The sequence below is a fragment of the Xyrauchen texanus genome, chromosome 2 (genome assembly GCF_025860055.1).
Source record: "Xyrauchen texanus isolate HMW12.3.18 chromosome 2, RBS_HiC_50CHRs, whole genome shotgun sequence".
In the NCBI taxonomy this organism is placed as follows: domain Eukaryota; kingdom Metazoa; phylum Chordata; class Actinopteri; order Cypriniformes; family Catostomidae; genus Xyrauchen; species Xyrauchen texanus.
In genome coordinates, this window is record NC_068277.1 from 32,535,868 (window position 1) to 32,560,471 (window position 24,604).

Sequence of the window (24,604 nt, forward strand, 5' to 3'; positions counted from 1 at the left end):
CAATAAAGTTTGAACCCCTGCAGTTCATTTCCTTTTGTATTTTGATGTGTAATTGGCAAGACCTCACAGAAACGATCGTCCATTAGAGTGTTTTTGGAAATGCAGGCAGCGCTCCTTTTCAATAGATGGCGCTGTTCACATCTGCCACACGAGAAGCGACGAGACAGAACCAATGACGTTTCTCCGAATCAGAGAATTGATTGGCTGCAGGAAAAGCCGCCTGTAGAAACTTGTATCGTCCTCAAGCTGTGGTTGCTGGTGAAGATTCATCTGTTTATAACACATTCAGTAAGTACAAAACTGGATTGAGGTTGACCTCTTCGCAGAAATTACAATGTCAATGTTTGGACTTATTATCCAGCTATGTGCGAGACGGAAGGAGTTGTGCGTGCTGTTGTGTGTGAGTGTCTCTGGCGCCAAACTGCTGCTGTTTGAGTAGCTCTTATATTTGGTCCTGTCTGCTCAGATGTACACAAAAACTGTCTGTGCTGGATGTGTGTCGATGAGCCACTAGTTGAAGATTTCAGTACGAAATTATTGTGTATCTCTCGGATCAGTTAATGTAAAATTAATTGTCATGTCATTGAGCACATTAACATGACTTGGAGAGCGCGAAGTTTCTCTTTAGTTTACTGTTTAGTCTCTTACCAGCTCATCGCACTTGACAACTATCTGTCCTCATCTTACTTGGGTATCTAGTGACCCGGAACCTCATTCCGCCCCTTGTACCTCATCCATTTTTTATTTATTTATTATTATTATTTTTGGAGTTGTGTCCAAACTTCTTTTGTTATACTTAATCTAGCTCTTATAGTATAATACAAAAAAATTTAAAATAGCAAAATAACGTTGAATATCACGTTGATTTTCTGTGCAAAATTGATGAATTATCAGTATTGTTTGTGTGTTTACGTATTATACATGCTATTTCTTACTCAAGGTGGCGCTGTTGTTTCAGTGATTGATTTGATTTACATTTGACATTGCTATTTGATAAAGTAACAATGTGCCAGTAAACTATAGCGAGTACAACACATGAACAGTATGATATATCTATTGTCATGTTGGTGTACTACTGAAATTATGCTAAGTTCTGCATCTATTTAGACTCAATAAGAGCCTGAGATGTGTAGCTCAGTAAATAACAGCCAGTTCTAGATTTGTCCTGATTTGTTGCATTATCTCATTGCTGTATGAAAAATCAAACATCAAAATATATATACAAATATAATTGATTCTGTTATTTTCTAATTGTCTTAAAAATATCTGGGCATTATGTAGATCCATTTGTGATCGATATACATGCTGGGACTCTAAAGACTCAAATATGTAAGAGTGCATGCATTTAAGGGTTAAAGGATAAGTCAGGATTCCTGAAAATATATTTTTAATATTGTGATTTAATTTTTTTAATTTAAATTATCATTTTCAGCCCTGGAGAAGTCATGGAAATGAATAATGTCTTAAAAAAATGATAGAAAAGACATTTATATAGTCAATGTACATTTTAATAGTTACACTCAGCTTTAAAATATTTCAACAGCTATTAATTACTCCTAGTCGTCTATAAGATGATTTTTAAATTCCTCATTCAGAAATCATGAACAAATGGAAAAGTCCTGGAAAGTCATTGGTCAAAAGGTATGGGAACCCATCTTTTCTCTTTTTAGAAATAAATGTCTTGTCTGTCTACAGGATCCTATGCACCATGTCCGATCCATCAGAAAATGGCCCATTTGACATCCCAGACTACGACCGCATAGAGGATGAGGCTTTCCCTCCTTTTCCTCCCCCATCATCCCCTGGACAGGGGGGCCTCGAGGATGATCCTTTCGGCAATGGAGAGGGTATGTTACTCATACATCTCAGTTCTAGCATTAAGATGGCACATATTTCAATTGCATTACTGCTTATGAACTCAAAAGGGACTGTGGCAGGGCGGGGCTGGGTCGTGATCATACACACCCGGTCCCGTATTGGGCTAATCAAGCCGCTGAGGTTTAAAGGTCGACTGCAGAGTGTAGTGCGGGAGAGAGAGATCGTTAGCGGACATGTCCGGACTAAAAACTTTAGTTTGGGATTTTTTTTTTTTTTAACATGCTGTTTAAGTGTCATAATCAAAGAAAAAAGCAGATCAGATTCCTCATGGTGTTACACATCCCATGTTCTCCCATGCTTACTGTACATAGCGGGCCAGACACAGAATAAAGCCAGTCCTGACTAAAATGGATCTGCAGTAGTGACTGGAAAATCGACTGTGCTTTTAAGTTTGTTTTAAGGACTATTCTTAACAGGGATGCTGTTTATACAGATTAAACTCATTTTAATGTGTGTTTAGGTGATGAGGAAGGAGACGTGTCTAAACTAGCAGAAGTTCCAGTGGCAAAAAGACGAACTGTGAAGAGGCCACAGCCTAAACTAGATGCAAACAGGTACTGAACCAGATGATTGATGGGTTTGTTTATAGGGAACAGAGTTTGATTGAATTCACTTCTCCAGTATCTACTATTTTTCATCTCATTTTCTCTGTCTCTCTCCATCCCCTTTTCTCTTTTAGGTTGATTTCTGAAAAAGGTCTTCCAGCACTACGTACATTATTTGACAATGTTAAGTTCAAAGGCAAAGGACACGAGGTAATAGACTGTCTAACCAGTCACTTCAATCTCAATTTTTCAAATTAGGACTGGGTAAAAATAAGGATTTTCTGATGTATCGCAATCTTAATTTGAACGATCTCGATATTAGTTCTTAAAGATAGATCTTTTACTATAAGCGCAACCCTTTACAATGTGATTAATCACTTGCATATGCGACCACATTTCACGCTATGTGAATAAAAAGTTCTGTGATTAGCCACTAGCTGGTAAATGTTCGGATTTCAATTAATCAGTGATTGAGTATTGGTAAAGTAGATCCAATACTCATCGAGATCCTTTCAATTTGTGTTGAGAGTTCAAGTTTGGTTTGACTCATTCCATGTAATGTGTGTCCAAAGATGAGATCCACACAATGCATTTGTCATTGAATAATGTTTTTTTTTTATTCCCTTTCTATTCTTTATACTCGTGTTAATCAAAAACAAAACATAAAGATTGAATCCTAATCACGCATAGCACGGATGAGGTAAAGTAGCCATTTGAGGGGGCCTGGGTAGCTCAGCAAGTAAAGGCGCTGACTACCACACGCAATCTAGGGCATGCTGAGTGACTCCAGTCAGGCTTCCTAAGCAACCAATTGGCTCGGTTGCTAGGGTGAGTAGAGTCACGTTGGGGTAACCTCCTCATGGTCGCTATAATGTGGCTCTCCAGTGGAGTGCTTGGTGAGTTGTGCGTGAATGCCGTGGAGAATAGCGTGAAGCCTCCACATGCACTATGTCTCCGCAGTAACGCGCTCAACAAGCCCCTTGATAAGATGCGCAGATTAACGGTCTCAGATTGTCCTCTGCCACCTGGATTGAGGTGAGTCACTACGACACCATGAGGATTTTGAGCACATTACACTTTACAGAACTACCAGTTTTCTTAGAGACAGTGTCTTTTTTTTTTGCACTTGTTCTACAAATCAGTGTAAATAGTGTAAATGATGCATTAAATAATAAACATGTAACAAAATATATGCAATATAATGTCATATTTATTGACTGAAAACATGGATTTGTTCATATTTAAATAGCTCAAATGTGACAAATGATAACTAATACAGAATAATTAGTAAAGTTACTATTTTATTAATGTACCAAGCTAGAAGGTCCCCTTTTTACAGCATTAGCTGGGAATTTTATTTTATATGCAAGCAAAATAGACTGAAATACACACAAATGAATCAATATCTAATCAAATCGAAATCCAATCAAATAGAGAACTTGTGAATCGGAATCCAATCAGGAAATCTGTATTAAATCCAGCCCTATAGGATTGAAAAATTCCAGAACTATTTGCTGTATGAATATAATGCTCTTTTGTTGTTTTGGGATATTTAATGTAAATTCCTCATTGCTAATTTAGGCTGAGGATCTGAAGCTACTCCTGCAGAAAACGGAGAACTGGGCCCATCGTCTGTATCCTAAACTTAAGTTTGAAGACTTCATTGATAGAGTGGAGAGTCTTGGGGGCAAAAAAGAAGTTCAGGTAAGACTACTGTAATAAAATTAAGAAAAAAGCAAATTTGATCTAAAAATGTTTTGATTTATATTTGTTTAGCACTCTTTTGAAAAAAACTCAATATGTGACATTTTACATCCTTGATGGAAGTTGACAACATTCTTTCAAAAACCTCTACTTTTTCCTCTCCATTAGACATGTCTTAAACGAATTCGACTCGACATGCCTTTAACGCATGAGGACTTCATTGGTAAGGAAGGATGTGAGAAACATTGAATCAGGTTTAATGAGTGGCTCCCTCACACTACCAATGAAAGCAGTTTGTGGAGAAATAAAATGCAGAAGAATAAAGCTTAAGTTATTCCAGTGATTTCATGACTTTGCACTCTCCTCAGAGGCGGCAGAAGTTCATATACAGGAAGAGTCTGATCCAGGTGGAGACGGGGGTTTTCCTGAAGATCCATTTATCCATTCCACTCCTGCCCCAGCCTCTCTCACTGAGGAACAGCAGCAGCGCATAGAGCTCAACAAACAGCTTGCTTTGGAGAGAAGACTGGCACGGCAGAAACAGCTAGGTGTGTGAAGAGTTGAAATCATTAGGATATAACATTACCCTGAGAAGGTGGAGTATTTGTGTGCGGATGGGTTTTATTGTTTAATGAGGTTGTATTATTATCATGTTGGATATACTGTATAATGTTGTTGGTTAGATCAAATGAGGGGACACGTTTTTTTGGGCAGTGTTGTCTTTCCATAATCAAAGTTTTCTCTTATTTGGTCTAGTCCAGGGAATAACCAGGACTTTTATGTCCTTGCAAAAATTTATTTACATGTTTTATATTATATCCCCAGAATCCTCCCAGAGTTTTACCCAGGTAGATGCAGATGATGAACCTTCCACTAGTTCCCCAGGACAGTACCTCAGTCAAGAGAATCAGGGCACCTCAAACGCAACTCCTCTCAAACAAAAGCCAGCTATACTCAAGAATTCCCCAACATATGATAAGGAATGTGACAGTCCAGTTCCAAATAGCATAGATGATGATAATAGTAACTGAACCCATCTGCCTTCTTTTTACCAAAAGCACCCCACAATGCACCCTGCAAAAGGATTTTGAGAATGATTTGGGACATGCACAGTATCTGCAAAATTACTGCCAAACAATAATGTTTAACTCTACTTGTGTATGTATCTTTGTCAAATGTCCAACATCATCTGAAGCTTATTGGCTTGTTTAGGAAAGAGTAATGCAAAATCAACTTTGTCTGCCTTGCAGAAAGACCATCATCTGGCTGTATTTCAGTTCTTTTTCAATCAGTTTGAACTTTCATTTTGACACAAGTGTTTATTCTCCATTAGAATTCTGTAAAAAATTTTCTTTCTTCTTCAAACTGCCAACTCTTCCTTAGATCTAAAGGGAATCACATCCCCTACTTGCAGATGGTCTTCATATTTACCAATAAGTTACTTTGAAAATTAAGTCTGTTTGTCGTTCCATTCCACTGTTCTGGTCATTGTATCCATGTTTTTTACTTCAGTGTCAATTTTTGTGTTTTGATATTGTAAATAAAATGGTCATGTAGTTGATAGTATGATGTATGACCCTGTATGATGTTACCTATGTTCAAGTGCAGTTCTTCTGCAGTGGTGGCTTAGTGGTTGAAGCTCAGGGTTACTGACCAGAAGGTCAGGGGTTCAAGCCCCAGCACCACCAAGATACCACTGTTGGGCCCTTGAGCAAGGCACTTAACTCCAGGTTGCTCCGGGGGGATTGTCCCTGAAATAAGTGCACTGTAAGTCGCTTTGGATAAAAGCGTCTGCCAAATGCATTAATGTAAATGTAGTAGAGGTCGACCGATAGTGATTTTGCCAATACAGATAACTATGGTCGTGGAAAGGGCAGATCGATTTTAAAAATCAATTTATAGAATGATAAACAATTTAATATTTTCTTATTAAGACAGGAGGCTCCAAGAGTCCAAAATGCAAAACATCCCAAAAGCAGTTTATTGTGCAACTAAAATCCCCCAAATAACCAGAAAAATCTAGATTTGGTGAATAACACAGTAATTTAACTACAAACAAGACCATGATTCTCCAGGAACTTTTTTAAAATACACCGTAAAATGGGGCTTGTTGCTGATAAGTTCCAGAAACAAGCTGTCGGCATGGCAACTGGAGGGTTCTACAGATTTATGAACCTGATGAGGAAGGAAAACATGACGTGGGAGATTGACAAATGGAAACAGATGAATGACTCTGACTTGGACACAGAACCTCTTCTGTCACATTAATTTAGCTGTTAACACTTAACGTGACATGGTCAAAGAGGTAAAAGCAGTGAGTTCCAGTGCTGGTGCAAGTGCTGATCCTATCACGGTATCTCTGCAACACCCCAGCCTGCCACTCGCACCTTCCATCTTCATTGGCACCAACCACTTTACCCTCACGATCCTTGAGGTACACTGCTCCTTTCAAACATACCCGTGTATAAAGGTTATACAAGTGTTACAGCAGCTTGACATCAAACTACATTTTTTGCTTATATATATATATATATATATATATATATATATATATATTATAGCATGCAGTTTATCAAGAATAATGATTGATCAAACCAGACAAATTTCCATTTAGCGTTTTAATTCCACATTTCAAAGTACAGTAACTGTCATTGAAACAAGATGTCAGATCACTGAAATATAAATAACAGAAAAATACAAACATTATATATACACACAGACACACACTAAAGAATGTGCAGGTTTCCAATTCAATTTTGGTTAAAAAAAACACTATTGTAACACTTACAATAATTGTTAATAATATAAAGAGGTCAGCTCTGGGATGAAAAGAATTACCAGTAAACATAAGCAATGAGGATATTTGGTACCAAAGAAAGTGCAGGATACCAAATAAATTGAGGTATAACATCATATTTACAAGTCATTTCTAACAATAGGTTAAGTGGTAATAATTTAGAGTAAAGCTCTGGAGTAGAATATACCATTATAACTGCAATGCTGACCTGTGGCACAAGGATTTACAAGCTATATTTAACAATAGAATAACAGTTAAGCACTGTGACAGAATGAAAGTAGAAACAAATACAATTAACAGCAGAAAATCTGGCTGTAGAGAACACAGCCAATCAGAATGTCTGGAGAGGTTGGGGACTGCGTGGCATAGTGGGCTAAGAATCACCGGTTTTCCCCGACCTCCAGAATGAGGCAGTGCAAACTGGCATATCTTCAGTGATTCCTCGTGCGCCTGTATAAAAGGACAAACTATCACATATTCATCCAAGGAGCTGCCCTCAATGCAGGGTCACGAGAGAAAAAAAAGAGAGCAATTTCCACAGTGTGGATTGGGTGAGTGTAGTCTGACACTTTTAGCAGGCTTTTTTAGGGGTCTTGATGTTACTGACTGCAGGATAAAGAAAGGGTTCCAGTTGTCAGTGATGCTGGGGTGTCAGTAGTCAGCCTACGTTTAAGGGGTCGGCTGTGGGTCCCTCTAAGCTATGCGGCGCCTTTTTCCACCTTCACGTTCAGATGCTCCTTTCAGGTAACGCGTAAAGTTAACCTGGATCGCCTCATCAGTGGCATCCTGGGTTGCTGGGTTCTTCCAGATGGCTCCTGTAGAAAATAAAGATCTGTCATTCCATTTGAATGGCATAAGATCAGACACATCTACTTAAATATAAAAAAAATATCCAACTTACTTTGAACAATGGTCTTCAGGAACATGTCTCTAAAACATGCTTTATCCCCTACACCAGTCCAGGTTGTATTGATGGAAAGGTGATTAGAGAAGATACTCTGAAGCATTCACACACGGTTGTCTTTAGGTCCCTCCCACATTTGATTGCCAAAAACTGAAGCTGAAAATACAAAAAAAATGTGTTACAAATTACATTTCTCTGAAGCTTCTCATAAATTTAAAATGTGACAGGCTGTGGATTCAGACTGTAGAATATGCAGTGTACAATCTTAATTTTACTTTTTAGATTACCCTATGGCGTTATAAATGAAATCAGCACACTTACAAATCGTTGCTGGAGCTCTTTATCCTGCCTCAAACTGTTGTCAAGCAACGCCAAATCTTCCTGGGTGTCTAGGGGGGAGTAACAGATCCCCTGGCAGGGATAACTCTCCAACAGACACATTGGCACTGAAATGTTGCAGCATAGCATCCATTTTGTTGTCCATGCTACGCACAACATCGCCAAACTCTCCAAGACGTTGCAGCATTAGGGTCTGATCTGCACCTACAGGGGTTCCCAGAATAAAAGAATAAAGTAGTCAGTCCTGGTCCTTCAACTACTAAACTATGACATTTATATCTAGGTCTACTACATGTACAGGTGGCCCCAGTGGGAATTAAACCAACAACCACAGGTGTTGTTTGCAAGTTGTACCTGATTGCCCAGTGCGAGCAAACATCTTCAACATTGTCCCAACTTGCTTCACCTGCTCTATAAGTGAGCCGCTGTCACCTGGGAAGTAACAATATATTGATTAGCAATACACTAAATATAATAGTAATATAATATATCCACAATTATCATACCAGTAACTTTGCCTGTAATTTCTATCCACATTATGATATGCATGGCATACAAGTTCATAATGAAGAACCCTTATGATAACATCAATTTCATTTTTTTTCTTTGAAGCAGAATATTTGTTTGTAAAAGGGGAGGAAAAAGAAAATAATGACATATTGGTATACATATTTTGGTTGATATATCATACTGTACAGTGAAATTTGCTATTGTTGTATCCCTACTCACCTGAAGGACAGATAGATCAGGCAAATCTCCAGTCAGGCCTTTGTAGAGTGTGTGCTCCTTTTGAATAACATAAAACTTTCATGAGTGGGAAGTGGCATATCCACAGGTATTTTAATTCAAACATGCAACATATTGTAATAAATCTACAATATTCAGCCTTTACCTTACACCCTCAGTTGTTGCCCTACACTTTTATTACATTAAATACTTATTTATATAGCTTGCTCACTGTATAATCATGATAGCCTAAAACTTATAACACAAGATTGCAACTTAAATGAATGACTGAGTTGAAAACTTGAATAAGAACTCATTTTACACAGAGGGGACCAGCTAAGGAAACTTACCTGCCTACAATAACTGTTTTCATTTGATTTGAGTTACATTAAACATGAATAACCTTAGCCGAGTCCCCAGGAACATCGGGCTATTAAAGTAACAAGCCTATAACTGCGGTCTTACCAATTCTAGCTTCACCATACACTCAAACTGTGAGGTTTCTGTGTTTTCCTCATGGACCTGTAACACAATGCCCTGACAGTGACTTCACCTGTGCCCTGATCTTTATTAGAAACTGAGAGGAGACCAAGTTAATATAATTGATATCACAATTATCACAAAAATTAACAAACAGTCTGCTTTAAAACTAAGAAAAAACAAGCTTCTATACTAACGTTACATTAAAAATGAACACGTGGCGAACTAGCTTAGCCGCTATCTGCCAGCACACCACATTAGATTAAAATACTTACCCTTGTAGTTGTGCAGATAACTCGATATGTAGAGTTTAAAGCCCTTGTCCCTCTTGCTTGTCGGAGCAGGGGACCAGGCATCAACAATGCGATGAACATCGCTGATGCTAATTTTCGGAAGATCATGGAGACATAGAGTAAAAACAGACATTTTGTGTGACGCGCAAGTAAACCGTAAAAAAGATATGCCGACTTCTGGCGACAGTGGAAGTTCGTCACTACGCTTGTGCACGTAGGCTATTCAGTACTCCACAGTTCACAGTCTATGTAATGTGTTTTAGCAATACATTTAACATTTAGAATGTGTTTAGATTTTTTTTTTATTGCCTTTACAGGGACTTTAACACTTTAATAAACATTTGTACAGGTCATAATTGCAAATGAATCCCTTACCTGTAAAAGGTAAAATAACAAAAAAAATCGAGGTTGGAAAAAATGTAAAGACATAAACGAAATTTCTGCGCAACTGTGAAACCAGAGGATAATTTAGCTTTTTCATTGAGTTTATCCTTCACGTCAAAACGGGGATTTTCATGTTTATGATAGATATCACCATGGTTGCAAATTAAAAAAAAAAAAATAAAGTATACCCAAGATTTTGGCCATGTTGCAGATGTCTTTCACTGTTCACTGATAGTCAGGCATTGGTGAAAAGTCTAACTTCATCAATTTATTCTGCTAAATTGTTCATACCATGAATTAAGTATCTATTTTAAAACCTAATCAGAATCAGATTTATTGCCAAGTAAGTTTTACAAAAGAGGCCGTGCGGACATTTTTTGCTATCTGGGCCTTTCTCTTGCGGTGTATGAACCTACAAAGAGATATTCTTCTAAAAATCTTAATTTGTGTTCAGTAGAAGAAAGAAAGTCATACAGATCTGGGATCGTATGAGGGTGAGTAAATTATGAGAGAATTTACTTTTGTGTATGTACTATCAGTTTAATATCAGAACTGTACAAACGTGGAGTAAATTCATGATAAACCAATGCCACCAGACAAACGTATTTCCTTCACGTGTTAAAGCATTAGTACGCAGTCAGTAGCATTATCAACCATTTACTCTTTAGTACCAAATTGTGCTTGTTGATTCGTTTTCAAAGAAAGGGAGAAAGGGAGCTCCCACATGGCACCCCTGCCCTCACATAGTGCTCTCGGACCACACAAATCTTTCTAACCTTTGATCTTTTAAAATGTAAAACCTCTTCGGTTTTGATCATGGCCCGATCTTTCACAATAAATTAAACTCTTAGGGAAAAATCAACAACAGCAGGCAACTTCCCCTTCTTCGCCTTACATCACGGTCTTTGGTGTATTCGAAAGGAGCCTGTGCAGATATAATGGCTGGAATGAACAAACGAGGTCAAGGTGTTCACTGAAACATTTGTGTTATAATCGTGATATTAGCACAACAATCATTTAGACTCATCCCTCGTTTATTTGAAATAAATATTACATAAATCGCAATTACAGTTAAGGCACGTGCAATGGGGTCAGTCCAAAAACGTAAATACATTATATTTAAAATGTATTGCCACAAGATGTAAACATTATACATGTTAACATGATTTTAGTGTGATGAAATTATTTTACATGTACATTTTACATTTGAGGCTCACATGCTCAGGGTCCGCACCAGCACACGAGAGCGACTTTTTGAAGATTCCACTACCCTCGCTCAGGCGTGATGGGTCATGCGCGAATGAGTCGGTTCTAAGAGTAGAATCTATTTATAAAAATATAAAAGAAAATGAAGATATCAATAATTAAAATATTTAAATGAATAGAATTAACTAAATCAAAGAACGAAAAAATAAATAAAATATATAGGCCTAAATGCTCAAGCAAGCACACATTCGTTCTGACTGTCTGCTCAGACTAAAAGCCTTACCTGTTGTTCCCGTCAATCAGACACGCAGTGTCAACCAATGAACCAAAGATGCGTGAGGGAGGGCGGAGCCAACGCACTCACAGACACAGTCCCACACTAGCAGTTGAGGAGAGAGAGGAAGGACAGCTGTGAAAACAACAGCTGGAAAGGGGAAAATGAGTCGGAAGCACAGTAGCATTTGAATAATGTAGACACAGTGTTGAATTTGCCAAAACAAAATCTCATATAAAGCACAGGTCTACGCACAACCTATGCGAGCTGTGAACCCTAATAATTTAATTAGAATTGTTTTAACACCAATCATAGTCAAACTATTGCATATACTGTTTGACTTAAAAAAAAAATACAAATCATATTTTTTTAAGAGCCATTTGGGAGCCAAAAGAGCCTTTTGGTGAGCTGAGCTGAACCAGCCGGCTCACTGAAAAGAGCCGGAATGCCCATCATTACCGCTCAGCGCCGCTAGCTCAACCCAGAATGCGCTTCGTGATATGTTGGTTTGGGAACCTGTGAAATAAGCAATAGGCCTGAGGGAGTTCAAACATTGTTTTAGTGAAAATGCAACCCTTATAGCCTACATAAATGCAAATTATAGGTTAAGAACGAGGAAATCGAAAGGGAGTGTGGAGAGAATGCGAGAATTAGAAAATATTATTTTTGCAATGGTACGCGTCACATTGTCTGAGAGCACGTGGATGTGCTACGTGAACCTGATAGTGCAACATAAGGTGAGCTAGAAGGCTACAATACCATTTGATATTAAATTCATAAATAAGTAGATAGTAAGGTATTTTGTTGTTTTTCAATCATGTCAGTGTAGCTGCCAGCTAGATGCAGGCCCGGTTCTGCGGGGTTGAGCTGGCTTGTTGGCCTTGGCAGGTGTGGGCGCTGGCTCTTTGGTCGTGGCAGGTGTGGAGCAAGGAGCCTTGGAAGGCTTGGACAAGGGAGCAGAAGATGCAGGTTTTGGCCCGGGGTTCCCACCATAATCCACTGTGTAAAGGGAACAGAGCCTTCTCCACATATTTTCAGAGTGTCCAGTGAGGATCAGCTGGAGGCATCAGTTCCTTCAGTGCAGTATTCCGGAAGAAAACCACCAGAGAGCGGTCTGGATAGTGCACTAAATTCGCTAGCTCTAAAAACTCACGGACGTGAGCCTCAACTGAATGGGTCCCTTGCTTCAGAAGCAGAATTCTGACAGCCGCTAGAACAATTTTTAGTGTACGATCCATCTTTAGATCCATCTTCCTGTAATGAGGCAGGTGAGGAATGAGGATCTAAACCCAACGAGGAACACCTGGGGAAACAATCAGTAGAAAACCAATCATAAAAAAAAACTAACAAAGGACTACAAAACTAACAGGAAACAGGAACGGGGAACTAAAAAAAGATTTAAAAATAAAAGTCTAAGCACAGAAACAGTGAGTACGTGACAGCAACAACGAGAAAAAACAGTTACTGCTCTTTTGTAGATAACTTAATACACCCTTTAAAACTGAACACAAAATTAGGATGAGAAATTGCTGATTTTAATTAACACACCTAAAGTCTGATAACATTAAATCAGAAACATATTCATGTATCAAATCTACAGCTATAATCATTCTGTGGGGACAACTGAAAAACAATTATGAATTTCACTTTTACCTGCAAAAGTTTAACTGGTTACAGTCCATGCTTTCATTATTGCCATAAATGACTCAAACAAACTTTAAAGTTGAAACGATTGTGGTTTTCTGTGTCAGTTGTATCACTCGGGTCCAGTTTAAACTGAAAAGCGCAAATTTGCGCTTATGCAAGTTTCCGTGCCAACACACATATTTTGTATCACTTGTAGACGCAAGTTTGATGACTTATTAAAGGAAATAAAGGTAATTTAAAACAGAAAACATTTAAAGGCATTATTTGAAGATGTTAAATGTCATGCTAACAGATAAATATTTGACTGATTACAAATGTAACGAAGGTCTGGTTGACCCGATTATCTAACAGCCGTTATAAATCATTTCAAAATAAACAGCGATATTTTATATACTAAAACACAACAATTCAGTCACATGATTTAAGATGTGTACGTTACTAAGCATTTGATAATTTAATAAATGTCAGCCTATAGTCTATATTTCACCCAGAGGGGCACCTCAGCCCATGTGGGCAAAGGGGCAGTTGCTAGGGCCACTGTAGGTACCCCCTGTGTACCTGTTTGAAATCAAGTATATTAGAAATATAATGTTGGAGCGGGATTTGAGTGAACGCTTTTTTAGCAGCGAGAGTGAGCAGTACTTGAGCGGAGCATCCGCTTGGGCTGTGAGCCGTTGAGTGAAGCGCACATGCATGAAGCGGGTTAGTGAGTGGAGTGTCACTCCGATTCACTCACATGCTCTGGTCCGCACATGGGTGCTGCCATGTTAGAATCACATGACGAATACTACTCACTTAATCTCACTCACTGATGAAAGTAATCCTGGCTGACTGTGAATACTACATTTCTACACTGGCATTTGAAACTGAAAATGATATGCCTTTATCACAGTTCACGGGCGGTCACATCAGGCTCCGAATAGTAGTATAACCAAACATCCACCTGTCGATCTGTGTCTATGGACTATCGCAGTTTTTGTGATTGCAACAAATATTGTCAACTTGGGTGCACTTGGCAGTAAACATCAGATGTTTATTTGTTTCTTTGGATTAACACAGCACTTCACCATATTTGTTACCTACCACTTTAATGTGTATCTGAGCGAGGTGATTATCAGCACAAAGTTTTCCCAGTTAATTAGCAATTGCACTCGCTGTTCAGCTCTCTCCCAGATGATTATTGTTCTCAACTCAAGTCTGAAGAGACAGCCTTTAAGTGTTTTAATGTTGTTGTTTTCACTATTGTAATATAATACAGTTGTAAACACTGGGACATTTTCATTGTTATGTTTTACTTACATTGCATTCGGTCGTGACTCGTGAGTGGACATTTCAGTCATCGTTATCAACTCCACAGGATATAACTCCACTTTTACAATGATTAAACCAGTTATTTTCTGTAATCAGACTCTGGGATGGAAAGGTTTCTTTATTTGAAAATGTTTTAATGGATCTTATGTCATACATGTATATTATATTAATTAATTACATGAAAGCAATGTGATCATTATCATTGCATGTATAATCTTTACTCTGAATATACATTATTTTCTTTTTTTGTGACTTACTGTGTGCCCCTGTCTTGTTCGATTGCTCTTTAATGTGTAAAGGTACTCTTGTTTGTATAGGCCTATATTCGCCTAATAAAAAAGTAGGCCTAGGCCTACTTGTACTCTGTGAAGTGTTCCCTGCTCACATACATCCTGTTTAAAATAATAAAACAACATGACACCGTTTTTCTTTACTTTATCATCCCTGAGCCGCTAGTTGTAGTGTAAGTCCAAGATGACACAAAGACAAAAGTTACAAGAGTGCACCTTCAATACATATAATGTTTAAATCTTCTGGCCATACTTTTGAAACAGTAATTTAACGTTTATGAACTGGTCCCATTTAGAAGAATCTGAATGAGATTCATGCTTATACATAAAATTAATTTGTCTTAGTGACAGAAGCATCCAGTGCACAAACAATACAGCAGCAAGACAGAATTGAAAGTAAAGTAAAATAAAAAGTGAATTGAAAAAAAAAAGAATATATAGAACTGTTATATGCAGTGCAAGGGAATGTAATGGCAGAAAAGGTGCGGTATGACTGCGGTGCGGTGACTGCATCATCCACAGACCTTTTTGCTCGATAAGCAAATTGAAGGGGATCTAGAAAGTGTTCAGTGATGTTATTCAGGTGAAACAACACCAGTCTTTCAAATAATTTCATGACCACAGAAGTCAGAGCGACAGGTCTGTAGTCATTAAGTCCTGTGTAACTTCCTGTTAAATCCTGGTTACTTCCATTGTAAAGGAATATTTCAGGTTCAACACAAGAAGCTCAATTGACAGCATTTTTTAATAAAGTTGATTCCTACAAAAAATAATTTCAATTTCAATTTGTCCCTCCTTTTCTTTAAAGGAAGAAATGTAAAGCCTAGAATTTAATAAAAGCACTTACAATAATGTTAAAACACGTGTATTATTTTAACTGTAAAGTTGTTTAAATCATTGTTACATCGATGTGTTACATCATCATGGCATTTTTAAATTGGATATCATTTTATTCGTGTAGTCGGAAATATTGCAATTACGAGTTCTGAGCACATGAATGACCAGGTGAAGTCATATTTACAAATGGGAAAATCACAACGAATATGAACTATGTGACATTGTATTAAGAATGGCCGACTCGGAGATAGAAACTTCATATAGCCACTTGAAGGCAGCATTACACACTAAACACTAAAATTATTTTAACATGCATATTGTTTAGGTCTTGTGGCGAAACAGTGAGTATTTTAACATTGATGGATTGGCCCCATTCACTTCCATTGTAAGTGCCTCACTAGAACTCAGATTTCTCTTTTTTTTTTTAAGAAAAGGTGCAACAAGTTGAAGTACATATTTGTGGTAATTAACATTATGCCACAAATGCTGTCAAAGCTGGGACGTTCCTTTAAAATATAAATTACTGACACAAACACAGATCTTATTTGATCATTTTTTATTTCTATTATACATATCTTAAAATGGATTATATTTTGTATTCTTCATTTTGTTTTACAGTACATATTCAGATAGTTTTCTTCATGGTGGTCATCAAGTTATCTTATCTAGCATTTATTGAAAATGTGACTTTTTTTGGTCTTGACATAATACAATATTTATTTATGTCAAGTAAACTATTTTGATGACCTTCAGGTGCAAACCAACAATGAGAAAGAAGCTAAATTCCTACAGTATATCCCATTATAGTGTTATTCTTCAGTTTATTTTGGTTTCTACACACAATTTAAATACTCAACAAAAATAGAATTAAAAAAAAGTTTTCTTTGATCTGTTTAAAAATTTATTTTGAATCCATTTGGCAAATCACTCCAAAAATTACATTACATCTGTCTTCATTACTGTCTTCACATAGGTGCAATATTAAATAAAGTGTCTTTGGCTTTACAGATGTGCCATGTGTCTCAATCAGCTCCCTAGCTCTCTATGCTGTGAATCAGTAGACGGATTCCAAAGGAAGTGAGCATGCCTATGCCCTACTCCATGCGAAGAAACTCTGGGGGGAGCAGGGCACTCACATCTCATGTATGGCAGTTTGGAACACTCTTAATGAAGGGAGTAATGAAAGAAGCACATCACTTCCTCTTTATCTTCGCCTGAAACTTTACCATGATGACGCAGTGTAGCTGTTCTAAAAACAGGAATCTCTTATTTATTGCTGTTAATTTGTTGTTGCAACTGGTAATTATTAATGAAAGTCATTACAAACAACATGTGAGAAAATAAGGCTGTCACTCTAGTTTTACACTTGTGATCATAATCTAACGATTTGAGAGACTTCAGATGACATGATGACGAAAGGAAACATAGTGAGCAAGGATGCTTCTTGGTTTTTACGGTACATAGTGGGATTTTTTATGGAGTGAACATCATAGTCAGTGCCCTGACTACTGAACTTTGGAGATGATTGAGATGCACCCATAATCTTAGTTTGAAGATCCCTGTGGAAAGTTGGTCATCTGGATGTTTCCCCCTTGTAGTCCTGGATTGTAGTAGCCAAATCCATCATACTTCAAGTCCAGTGGCTCACTGTTATCCAGCCTGAGAACTATAATAGGAAGAGACAAAACAAAATAAATAAATGGGAGCATAGGAGTGAAACTGTATGTTCATGTAGAAGCCCTCACGTGCATTTAAATAGATCATGGTTCAAAGCGATGCAATTCAGTGATAGAGTTGAAAATAATAACAAAGAAGAGTTTTGTATTACCTGGATCAGGTGACATCTCCTCCATCAGTTGTCTGTGAGAGAAGTCTCTTCTGTTTCTTTGGTTTATGATGATAAATGCTGCCAAGGCAATGACCCCCACAACAATTCCAATGCCCAAGACGATAGCCCATCCCTGTCCTTTCTTTTCCTTTTGCTCTGTAACATCTGAAGAGAAACCTGTAAAGACATATTTTAAGTTTATTTAAACAATGGTTGCAACAAACAAAATATACACTTAAATCTAAAAAAAAACTAAAACCAGTACATTTATTTACCTCCGTGAAGTTGGTACCCCATATAATTAAATCATCTCCAAAACTATCCCATTCGCTTGTGCTGCGTTTGTGCTGGTTTGTGCCTCTAAAACAAGTGTTTGTGCTGGTTTGGTGTTTGAGATATTAGATATTCTTTTTTTGGCTGTGTGATGTCATTTATTTAAATCATTAAAAGCAAAACGTCACAAAATGTATTAATAGAGATTGATAAAATCTTAAATAAACAGCAAAAGAGAGAATATTCTTCTTTTGGTTAATCTTATGTTGTTCAGAATTTGTGGTTGAAATTGTGGATCTTGATCTTTGTGAGTTAAAATTTTTGTCATGAATTAAATCACACCAACACCATCAAAGGTGACTCGGGTTAAATTGTTTATTTAAAGCCAGTCGTTTTCCCTCCAATTCATTAATATAATCAAAACAGTCCATCCTTATAAAAAGTGAGAGTTCATAGCAAATTTGCCACTGAAAATTTTCACATGCAAATGAGCTTTGCGGCAAACTTCTAGCAAACATTTGTGGCAAATCACAAGCTAATTTCCATGTGGAATTAATAAGCTGCAAATTTGCAGCTAGTTTATATTTTTTGTAAGGACAAGCAGGAAACTTTACACATAATCTGTATATTCATATAAAAGTAAACCTGAATATGTAAACATAACCTCACTTTAAGTCATGTTTGAGGTCTTGGATGTATTTGGACACAGAGTGATCGAAATTACTTTTTACTAAAAAAGATTGTAGGAATTGTTTTCCAGCAATGCCAGGTTTTCTATGCCACATTAATCCACATCTGACCTCAAAAGGAGACCCTCTCAATATCTGCTGGGTGAACACCACTCTTATTGTGAGGAAAGGTGGGGTGTCGGTAACTAGAAACTCTGGCACAGAGCAGAGGACAAACAAAGCCTGAAGCCCAATCCAACACAGAAGCGCAGTGGCAAATATGCCTTTTATAACTGAATGGAGAAGCTGAGAATGTGGGTTAGCTTGAGGTGATGCAAATAAAAGTTGTGTGAGCTTTGGAACTATATGTGAACTACTTTCATGGTAAAATGTTTGGTTTTTATTCTAACCCAACCTATTGCTTATGATTTTATGACATTTTTCTCTTCTTCACACCAACATAAACTCCTTTTAAAGTACCATTTATGTGACCAATGATGTTACAATGTTTTAAAAAAATTTGAGTGCAGTACTCTTATCATAATCTTATAATATGCTGTGTATCTAACCTCTTTCGGAATTCCCCCTGGAGTCAAAAAGTCCAGTCAGGTTTGTGTCTGTATTATCACTGTCCGGGGCAGCAGTTGTGATATCCTCTGGAACATCTGGTTGAATCATTGGCTTTGTGGTTTTGTATACTGGTGGTTCAGATGGCCTCACTGTAGTTCTTTTCTTCCCATCTGTTGTTGTGGATGTCAGACTCTTAGTAGTGCTGTTGGCAGGATCTGCCTCTGGGAGCAAACTCTGAGAACCTGGTTCATCAAGGCTGCTCTGTGTTGTGGTAGAGTATGGATTTGAACTAGGATATGTGTTGTCAGGAGCAGTTTCATTCATCTGCTCAGACACTGATGTGGAAGTATTTGAGGCAGCCAACTCGTTCTGTATTTCATTGAATTCTGCCGATGTATCTGAAAGTTCGAAACTTGAATTAAGTGGGATCATAAGAGGTGGTGTTGTAGCAATAGGGCCGTAAGAAGTAACTTCCACTGCATCGTTAACAGGCAGCCCTTGTGTTGCTGAAGGTATCTGTTCTATCTTTGAGGACCTCTGTTCCAGTTGTCCACTTCCACTATATAACAAGTAACCAAATGATTGTCCTTTTTCTGAACTGCTCTCGCTGTTCGTGTGTTCTGTATATGTAGCCTCATTGCTTTGTGGGTCACCCTCACTCCCTTCCATTGGTACTTCAGCTATGTCCTCGCTAGCTGGCTGTTCTCCATAGTCACCCTCAAGAATTGTACCATTACTTCTTTCCCATTCATCAGGTATCTGGGTGGACACTTGTTGGATGTTCTGAAGTGTCAGCAGGAATGTGAGTGTGAGTATGATGCCAAGTGGCCACTTCATGTCTGATTTCACTACCTGCCAAAAGAAGACATGTTATACGAGTTTAAAGGGAATGTGCTTATCACAGGAGATACTGTGGTCTCAATTAGGACAAAACTCTCAACTAGCCACGTAACGGTATTCAGTAATATGGTAAATCACTGTAATTAACATGCACGATTTTGTTATCTTGGGTATTTCAAAATACTGTATACAATTCTAGATAACAGTGATAATACCTTATACCGTGATAAAAGCTTCAGCAATTATTTTGATGTAAACATTTTATACCGTCACATGCCTACTCTCAACACAAACAACCAAAGCAACCTTTATTAAAATCGAGAGTTCATGGGAAATTTGCCGCAAACTTGCCAGAAATTCACCACTGATAATTTTCAAATGCAAATGAGCTTTGCAAATAACTTGCAGCATATTGTCCATTGTTGCCAAAGGTTTGCCGGAGGTTCACCACTACCGGCGAAGAGCTGCAAACTTCTGGCAAACATTCGGCGAATCAAAATCTATTTCGCATGTGAAAATAACAAGCCTCAAATTTGCGGCAAGTTTAGATTTTTTTGTCAAGACAAATTGTTTTCCAAAATGACTGTTCTGTTCTGTTAGCTTTGGGGACACATAATCTGAATATTCATAAATTTATTTTTAGCAGATACTCCTACTGTACTCACTCATTTTGTCCAATAAAATGCTCTCCATAACAAGAATGTCCCTTCCCCTAATACCACATACTTCTGACAAGCAATAGCAAGAAGCTAACCATGTTCATGGCTTTGATGTCAAATAAAAGCTATTGGAAAGGACAACCCTTCTAAATGTGCTTGTCAAGCCAGTCCATATAGGGACATCAAATGTGACAAAAGGTGTTTTACAGACATTGTTGCCAAATGCTAAATGATCTCACTGTACAGCTGGTGGTTTAAAAATAGCCATGCTGATCTCGGGACTCTTAAATTAGTGTAAAATCCTGACATCTATCAAATTATCGCTCACATATTAATCAATGTTCAGGTAAGCATAAACTACTGACCATCAAAACGAAAGTGTTCTTCAGTCTTTATTGTAACCCTTTGATTCACTCCCACAAGTGTTTTCTCTGAAGTGTATCTGAGCTCTCTTAATGCAAGTGTAATGTACACCATTCAACCTTCTAATTGAGAATACAATATTCTGCATTCTGTGGTTGTTTTTACAAAGTACACAACCAAACTATATTTAGATACAAATTTGAGATAAACTATGGCAATAAATAAGATAAGTCTTTGGCTTTCACACAAACACATATACTAACACAATAAATGTTCTGGACATGAGAAGCAAAGACTAAGAATATAATGATCATGTCATTAATTGATACAGTATCTATATCTTATTTTGATGTATTGTGGGATGGACACATCTTCACATAAGTATGACTAATTAAGTAACCATTTTCATCTCATTGTCACTCCAGAGCTATTCTTGTTTGGCCAGTTTATCTGCTATTATCCACCATTGTAATACACCAACAAAGCTCAAATAAACAGTGTGATAAGGTTACAGAAATAATAGAGTGTATTAATGTGATGTTAAAGGATGTGTCCCAGTATTCAGAGCAGTCAATCTGACATGTCCTTTAAATCAGATGCTAGTTGCTAGAGAAGTGTTGCTTTTTCTAATCTACATTTAATAAAAACATAGTACTATTTACATGTATGTAGTTGTTGATAAACTGTATTTGTATTCTTTAATTGTATTGATAATTTTAGTGGAATTCTGTATTGACATGAATTCTTTTTCTGTTTGTTTACATTCAGAATTCAGAGGCTATCTGAGAAGACTATGTCAAAAATGGTCATTTTGTGTGCTAAAGATATATAAGTACATATTCAAACATGTTCACTATATTAAATATAGCTCTCTCTCTCTCTCACACACACACACACACACACACACACACACACACACACACACACACACACACACACACACACACACACACACACACACACACCTAGTACTCTCTCTCTCTCAGACAAATATTTTATGAATAATCCTAGAATGTGCCAAAACAGGTTACCCAGCATAGAATATGTGGCATCGTTTACGTCATCGTATGATGAAGCGGAGTGAAAGAAAACATTAAAGTCAGTAAGGAATAGAGACAATACTGAGGTGAAATATATTTGGAAAGTTTTATGTTTCTGTGGATGAGATACAATTTTCCCAAGATTTGAGGAATTTAATAATTGTTTACTTTCAAGCATCATGAGAAACTGACATTAATGTAACTATTTCATATTATCCTGTAATAGGCATGGGGTGCCATTTGTCCGAAGATTATTTATTATTTATTTTGTGAAATTACTTAGTCTGTTGAGGCTCAAATAGTCTTCAGTTACACTGCTAACATCTAATATCTGTTCCCCATTTTACAACAATACCAGACCAGCCATATTTTAAAACTGTACGCAATCCGCATCAGGTGTCTTTGTATTTAAGGTGAAAATGTTGAACCTACCCGAGTTCTGTCTGTTGAGCACAGGTGAGATGATCATGGAAGGTTAAAGTAGAATCGTTTGAGAGTTCCGAGAGTTTTCTTTCAGAGACAAGAGGCAAGGGGAGGGACCTGTCTCACTTGTGTGTATCCGGGAACTGGCCTTACCTGAATTTGCACCTGCAAACCACACCTCTGCATCAAACTTCTTTGATGTAAACAACTAAACAATGCATGTGCATCATTTACAACAGAGGCTTAAACCGAATGTCAGACTCCATTCTCTCAGTCATACAACCTTCTCTGGTCCTGGAGGTGGGTTTTAAATTAAGAGTGCTTTTGAGATCTTTGAACGGCTGAAATTCCCAAAAGGAAGCAGCACCTGCAGTACTGGGCCTCAGAGCATTCCACTCATGCCCTGTATCCATGGCAACACAAAGGCAGTGCAGATCTGCTTTCCTCCTCCCCTTTGCAACATTATGCCATGACAAAAGACATATTTTTACATGACCATGTGTGTCATAAGGATGTCTTTTGTCATAGTGGGTTCATGTATTGCATTTTAACAGTGTTATTAAGAGATGATGGAGCTGTCTTCACTGCTTTGTCTTCATAAAAACACTTATGGGTAATGGGAAGTGAGTGTTTCTAATTGTTAATTATGGACATGCTTTTAGGTTACCTTTGAAAAACCTGTGAAATACCATTGGCCAAAAGCCATTTAAACAAAAAAGTATTTTCCTACACTGTCCCAGCAGAGGGCAGAGTGTTCTATAAACTTCCATCGGTCTTGTATGTGGCAATAACATGATTATTCCTACAGTAACTGTTGTATGTTATACTATAACAAATCCCTTAGCTCCAGGGAATGAAGAAGCGGGAGACAGCGATTCCAACACTGGAAATCTTTTATTTAAACAAAAACCGTTCGCTTAGCATCGATAAATAATCTTCCAACAAATCAAAGGTGGCAAACAAATAAATAGCTTTTCAGCACGGCAAATGGCCAACACACAGACAGCTTGTCGGCTGGGCTCTCTCTCTCCATCTGGCACTGTCTCCTCTCCTTTAATGCTCCTGTCACTCCTCACTGAAACACAAGACAGGTTTAACACCTGGTAAAACACAGCACAGGTTAAAATCATTCACCACTCATCTCCCCCGGCCCCACTCCCCACAGCACGGCGCTCGGCTATGACCTGCCTCCACAGATACCATTTAAATTGCTGTTTATTGTAGTAAGTTTTTGCTTAGGTGCTAGCAAAGAGTTCTAAACAAATGTTCTGGAGGAGCATGTTCATATAATTACAAGTGCTGGGTAGATTACTTCTGAAATGTAATTGGATACTGATTACAAATTACACAACATTAGTTGTAATCTGTTACCTAATCTTTAAAATTACACTTTTTAGGTAATATAATCTGATTAATTTTGGATTGCTCATTGCATATTTTAATTCAAATCTATTCATTTATTAAAGAACTCATTAACTTTCCTTTCATTGAAGTGTATTTGTAAAAAAAAAAATTATCATGAAAAAAAAGTGCTTAAAGAGTAATAAAAATGAATGTTACTCAAGACAGAGGGCAACGAGAACATGCTTGTATTTTACATTTTAAAAGACTTGTTGTTTAGAAAATCAGGAATAGGGATTTAATTTTTTTATTATCCAGCTTTGAAATCAATAATGAGAAAATGTCTCTATAGATGTGTACCACCTTATAATTATTTTTGAAAAGATGTGGCCTTTTTTTTTTTTTTGCAATCCTGACTAATGGGCCGAATTGCATTTGCATGGTGCAAAAGAACAAAGTTGCATGTGATTGGCACCTTTGAAATGTTTGTTTGCAAAACGTGTGAAGAGTGTCAAGAATTATGGACAGGTGGATGAGGGCTTGTTTCAAATCTGTTATATTCTTTGCAGGGTGCAAAAACAAACAATTGGGCATTTAATTTTGCATTCATTTAGAAACGGAATTTAAAACAGAAACCAAATGCCCTGTGTGTATTTGTGGATTATATTAAGCACTTTCTATGCAGTGTATCAATTTCGGGAGATGCGTGCATGATACGTAGCATAATTATTAAAATACTTTATACTTTAAATAACATATATACAGATATACAAATATAGTTTACTTATAGATCCTCCAAATGCTTCTTAATATTGGATTTGAAGTCTTGTTCAATGGATATAAATTTTGCAAGGCAAAGACTGCATTGCTCAGATGTTTTCCCTGTCTCTCTTTGAAAGTCAAGTTATTTCTGTTTGTGGTCAAATGAAGAATAGGACTGCACCTTCTTTAATGTATGTAGTTCTACCTGTTTTTTTGGTCAGG

The 24,604-nt window shown here is 37.4% G+C and overlaps 2 protein-coding genes across 3 annotated transcripts; one reads left to right on the plus strand and one right to left on the minus strand.

Moving 5' to 3' along the window:
• The first annotated feature begins 175 nt into the window (after positions 1-175).
• On the plus strand, positions 176-5,696 carry tipin (timeless interacting protein). Its single transcript, XM_052148506.1, has 8 exons — positions 176-288; positions 1,696-1,847; positions 2,339-2,432; positions 2,558-2,633; positions 4,005-4,127; positions 4,296-4,350; positions 4,496-4,675; positions 4,953-5,696. Exons 2-8 carry the CDS (start codon positions 1,709-1,711, stop codon positions 5,156-5,158), a joined length of 873 nt encoding a protein of 290 aa, XP_052004466.1. The 5' UTR covers positions 176-288; positions 1,696-1,708; the 3' UTR covers positions 5,159-5,696.
• Positions 5,697-16,153: 10,457 nt separating this feature from the next.
• Positions 16,154-22,392, minus strand: LOC127662379 (mucin-15-like). 2 transcript variants are annotated; one of them, XM_052153526.1, is made up of 4 exons: positions 22,285-22,392; positions 18,954-19,802; positions 17,444-17,620; positions 16,154-17,281 (listed from the first exon to the last, which is right to left on the minus strand). In XM_052153526.1, exons 2-4 carry the CDS (start codon positions 19,789-19,791, stop codon positions 17,160-17,162), a joined length of 1,137 nt encoding a protein of 378 aa, XP_052009486.1. In that variant the 5' UTR covers positions 19,792-19,802; positions 22,285-22,392; the 3' UTR covers positions 16,154-17,159. The 2 variants fall into 2 exon arrangements, with proteins under 2 accessions (XP_052009486.1, XP_052009476.1); XM_052153516.1 differs by having other exon boundaries at positions 22,289-22,331.
• Positions 22,393-24,604: the final 2,212 nt, after the last annotated feature.

Coding starts and splice junctions, on each gene's coding strand:
- LOC127662379 (XM_052153516.1), bottom strand. CDS start 22,325: ATGATCATCTCACCTGTGCTCAACAGACAGAACTCGG. Junction 19,803..22,288: donor GCTCAACAGACAGAACTCGG/GTAGGTTCAACA, acceptor TTTGGCAGGTAG/TGAAATCAGACATGAAGTGG. Junction 17,621..18,953: donor CAGGGGGAATTCCGAAAGAG/GTTAGATACACA, acceptor ATGTCTTTACAG/GTTTCTCTTCAGATGTTACA.
- tipin (XM_052148506.1), top strand. CDS start 1,709: ATGTCCGATCCATCAGAAAATGGCCCATTTGACATCCCAGACTACGAC. Junction 2,433..2,557: donor CCTAAACTAGATGCAAACAG/GTACTGAACCAG, acceptor TTTCTCTTTTAG/GTTGATTTCTGAAAAAGGTC. Junction 4,128..4,295: donor GGGGCAAAAAAGAAGTTCAG/GTAAGACTACTG, acceptor CCTCTCCATTAG/ACATGTCTTAAACGAATTCG.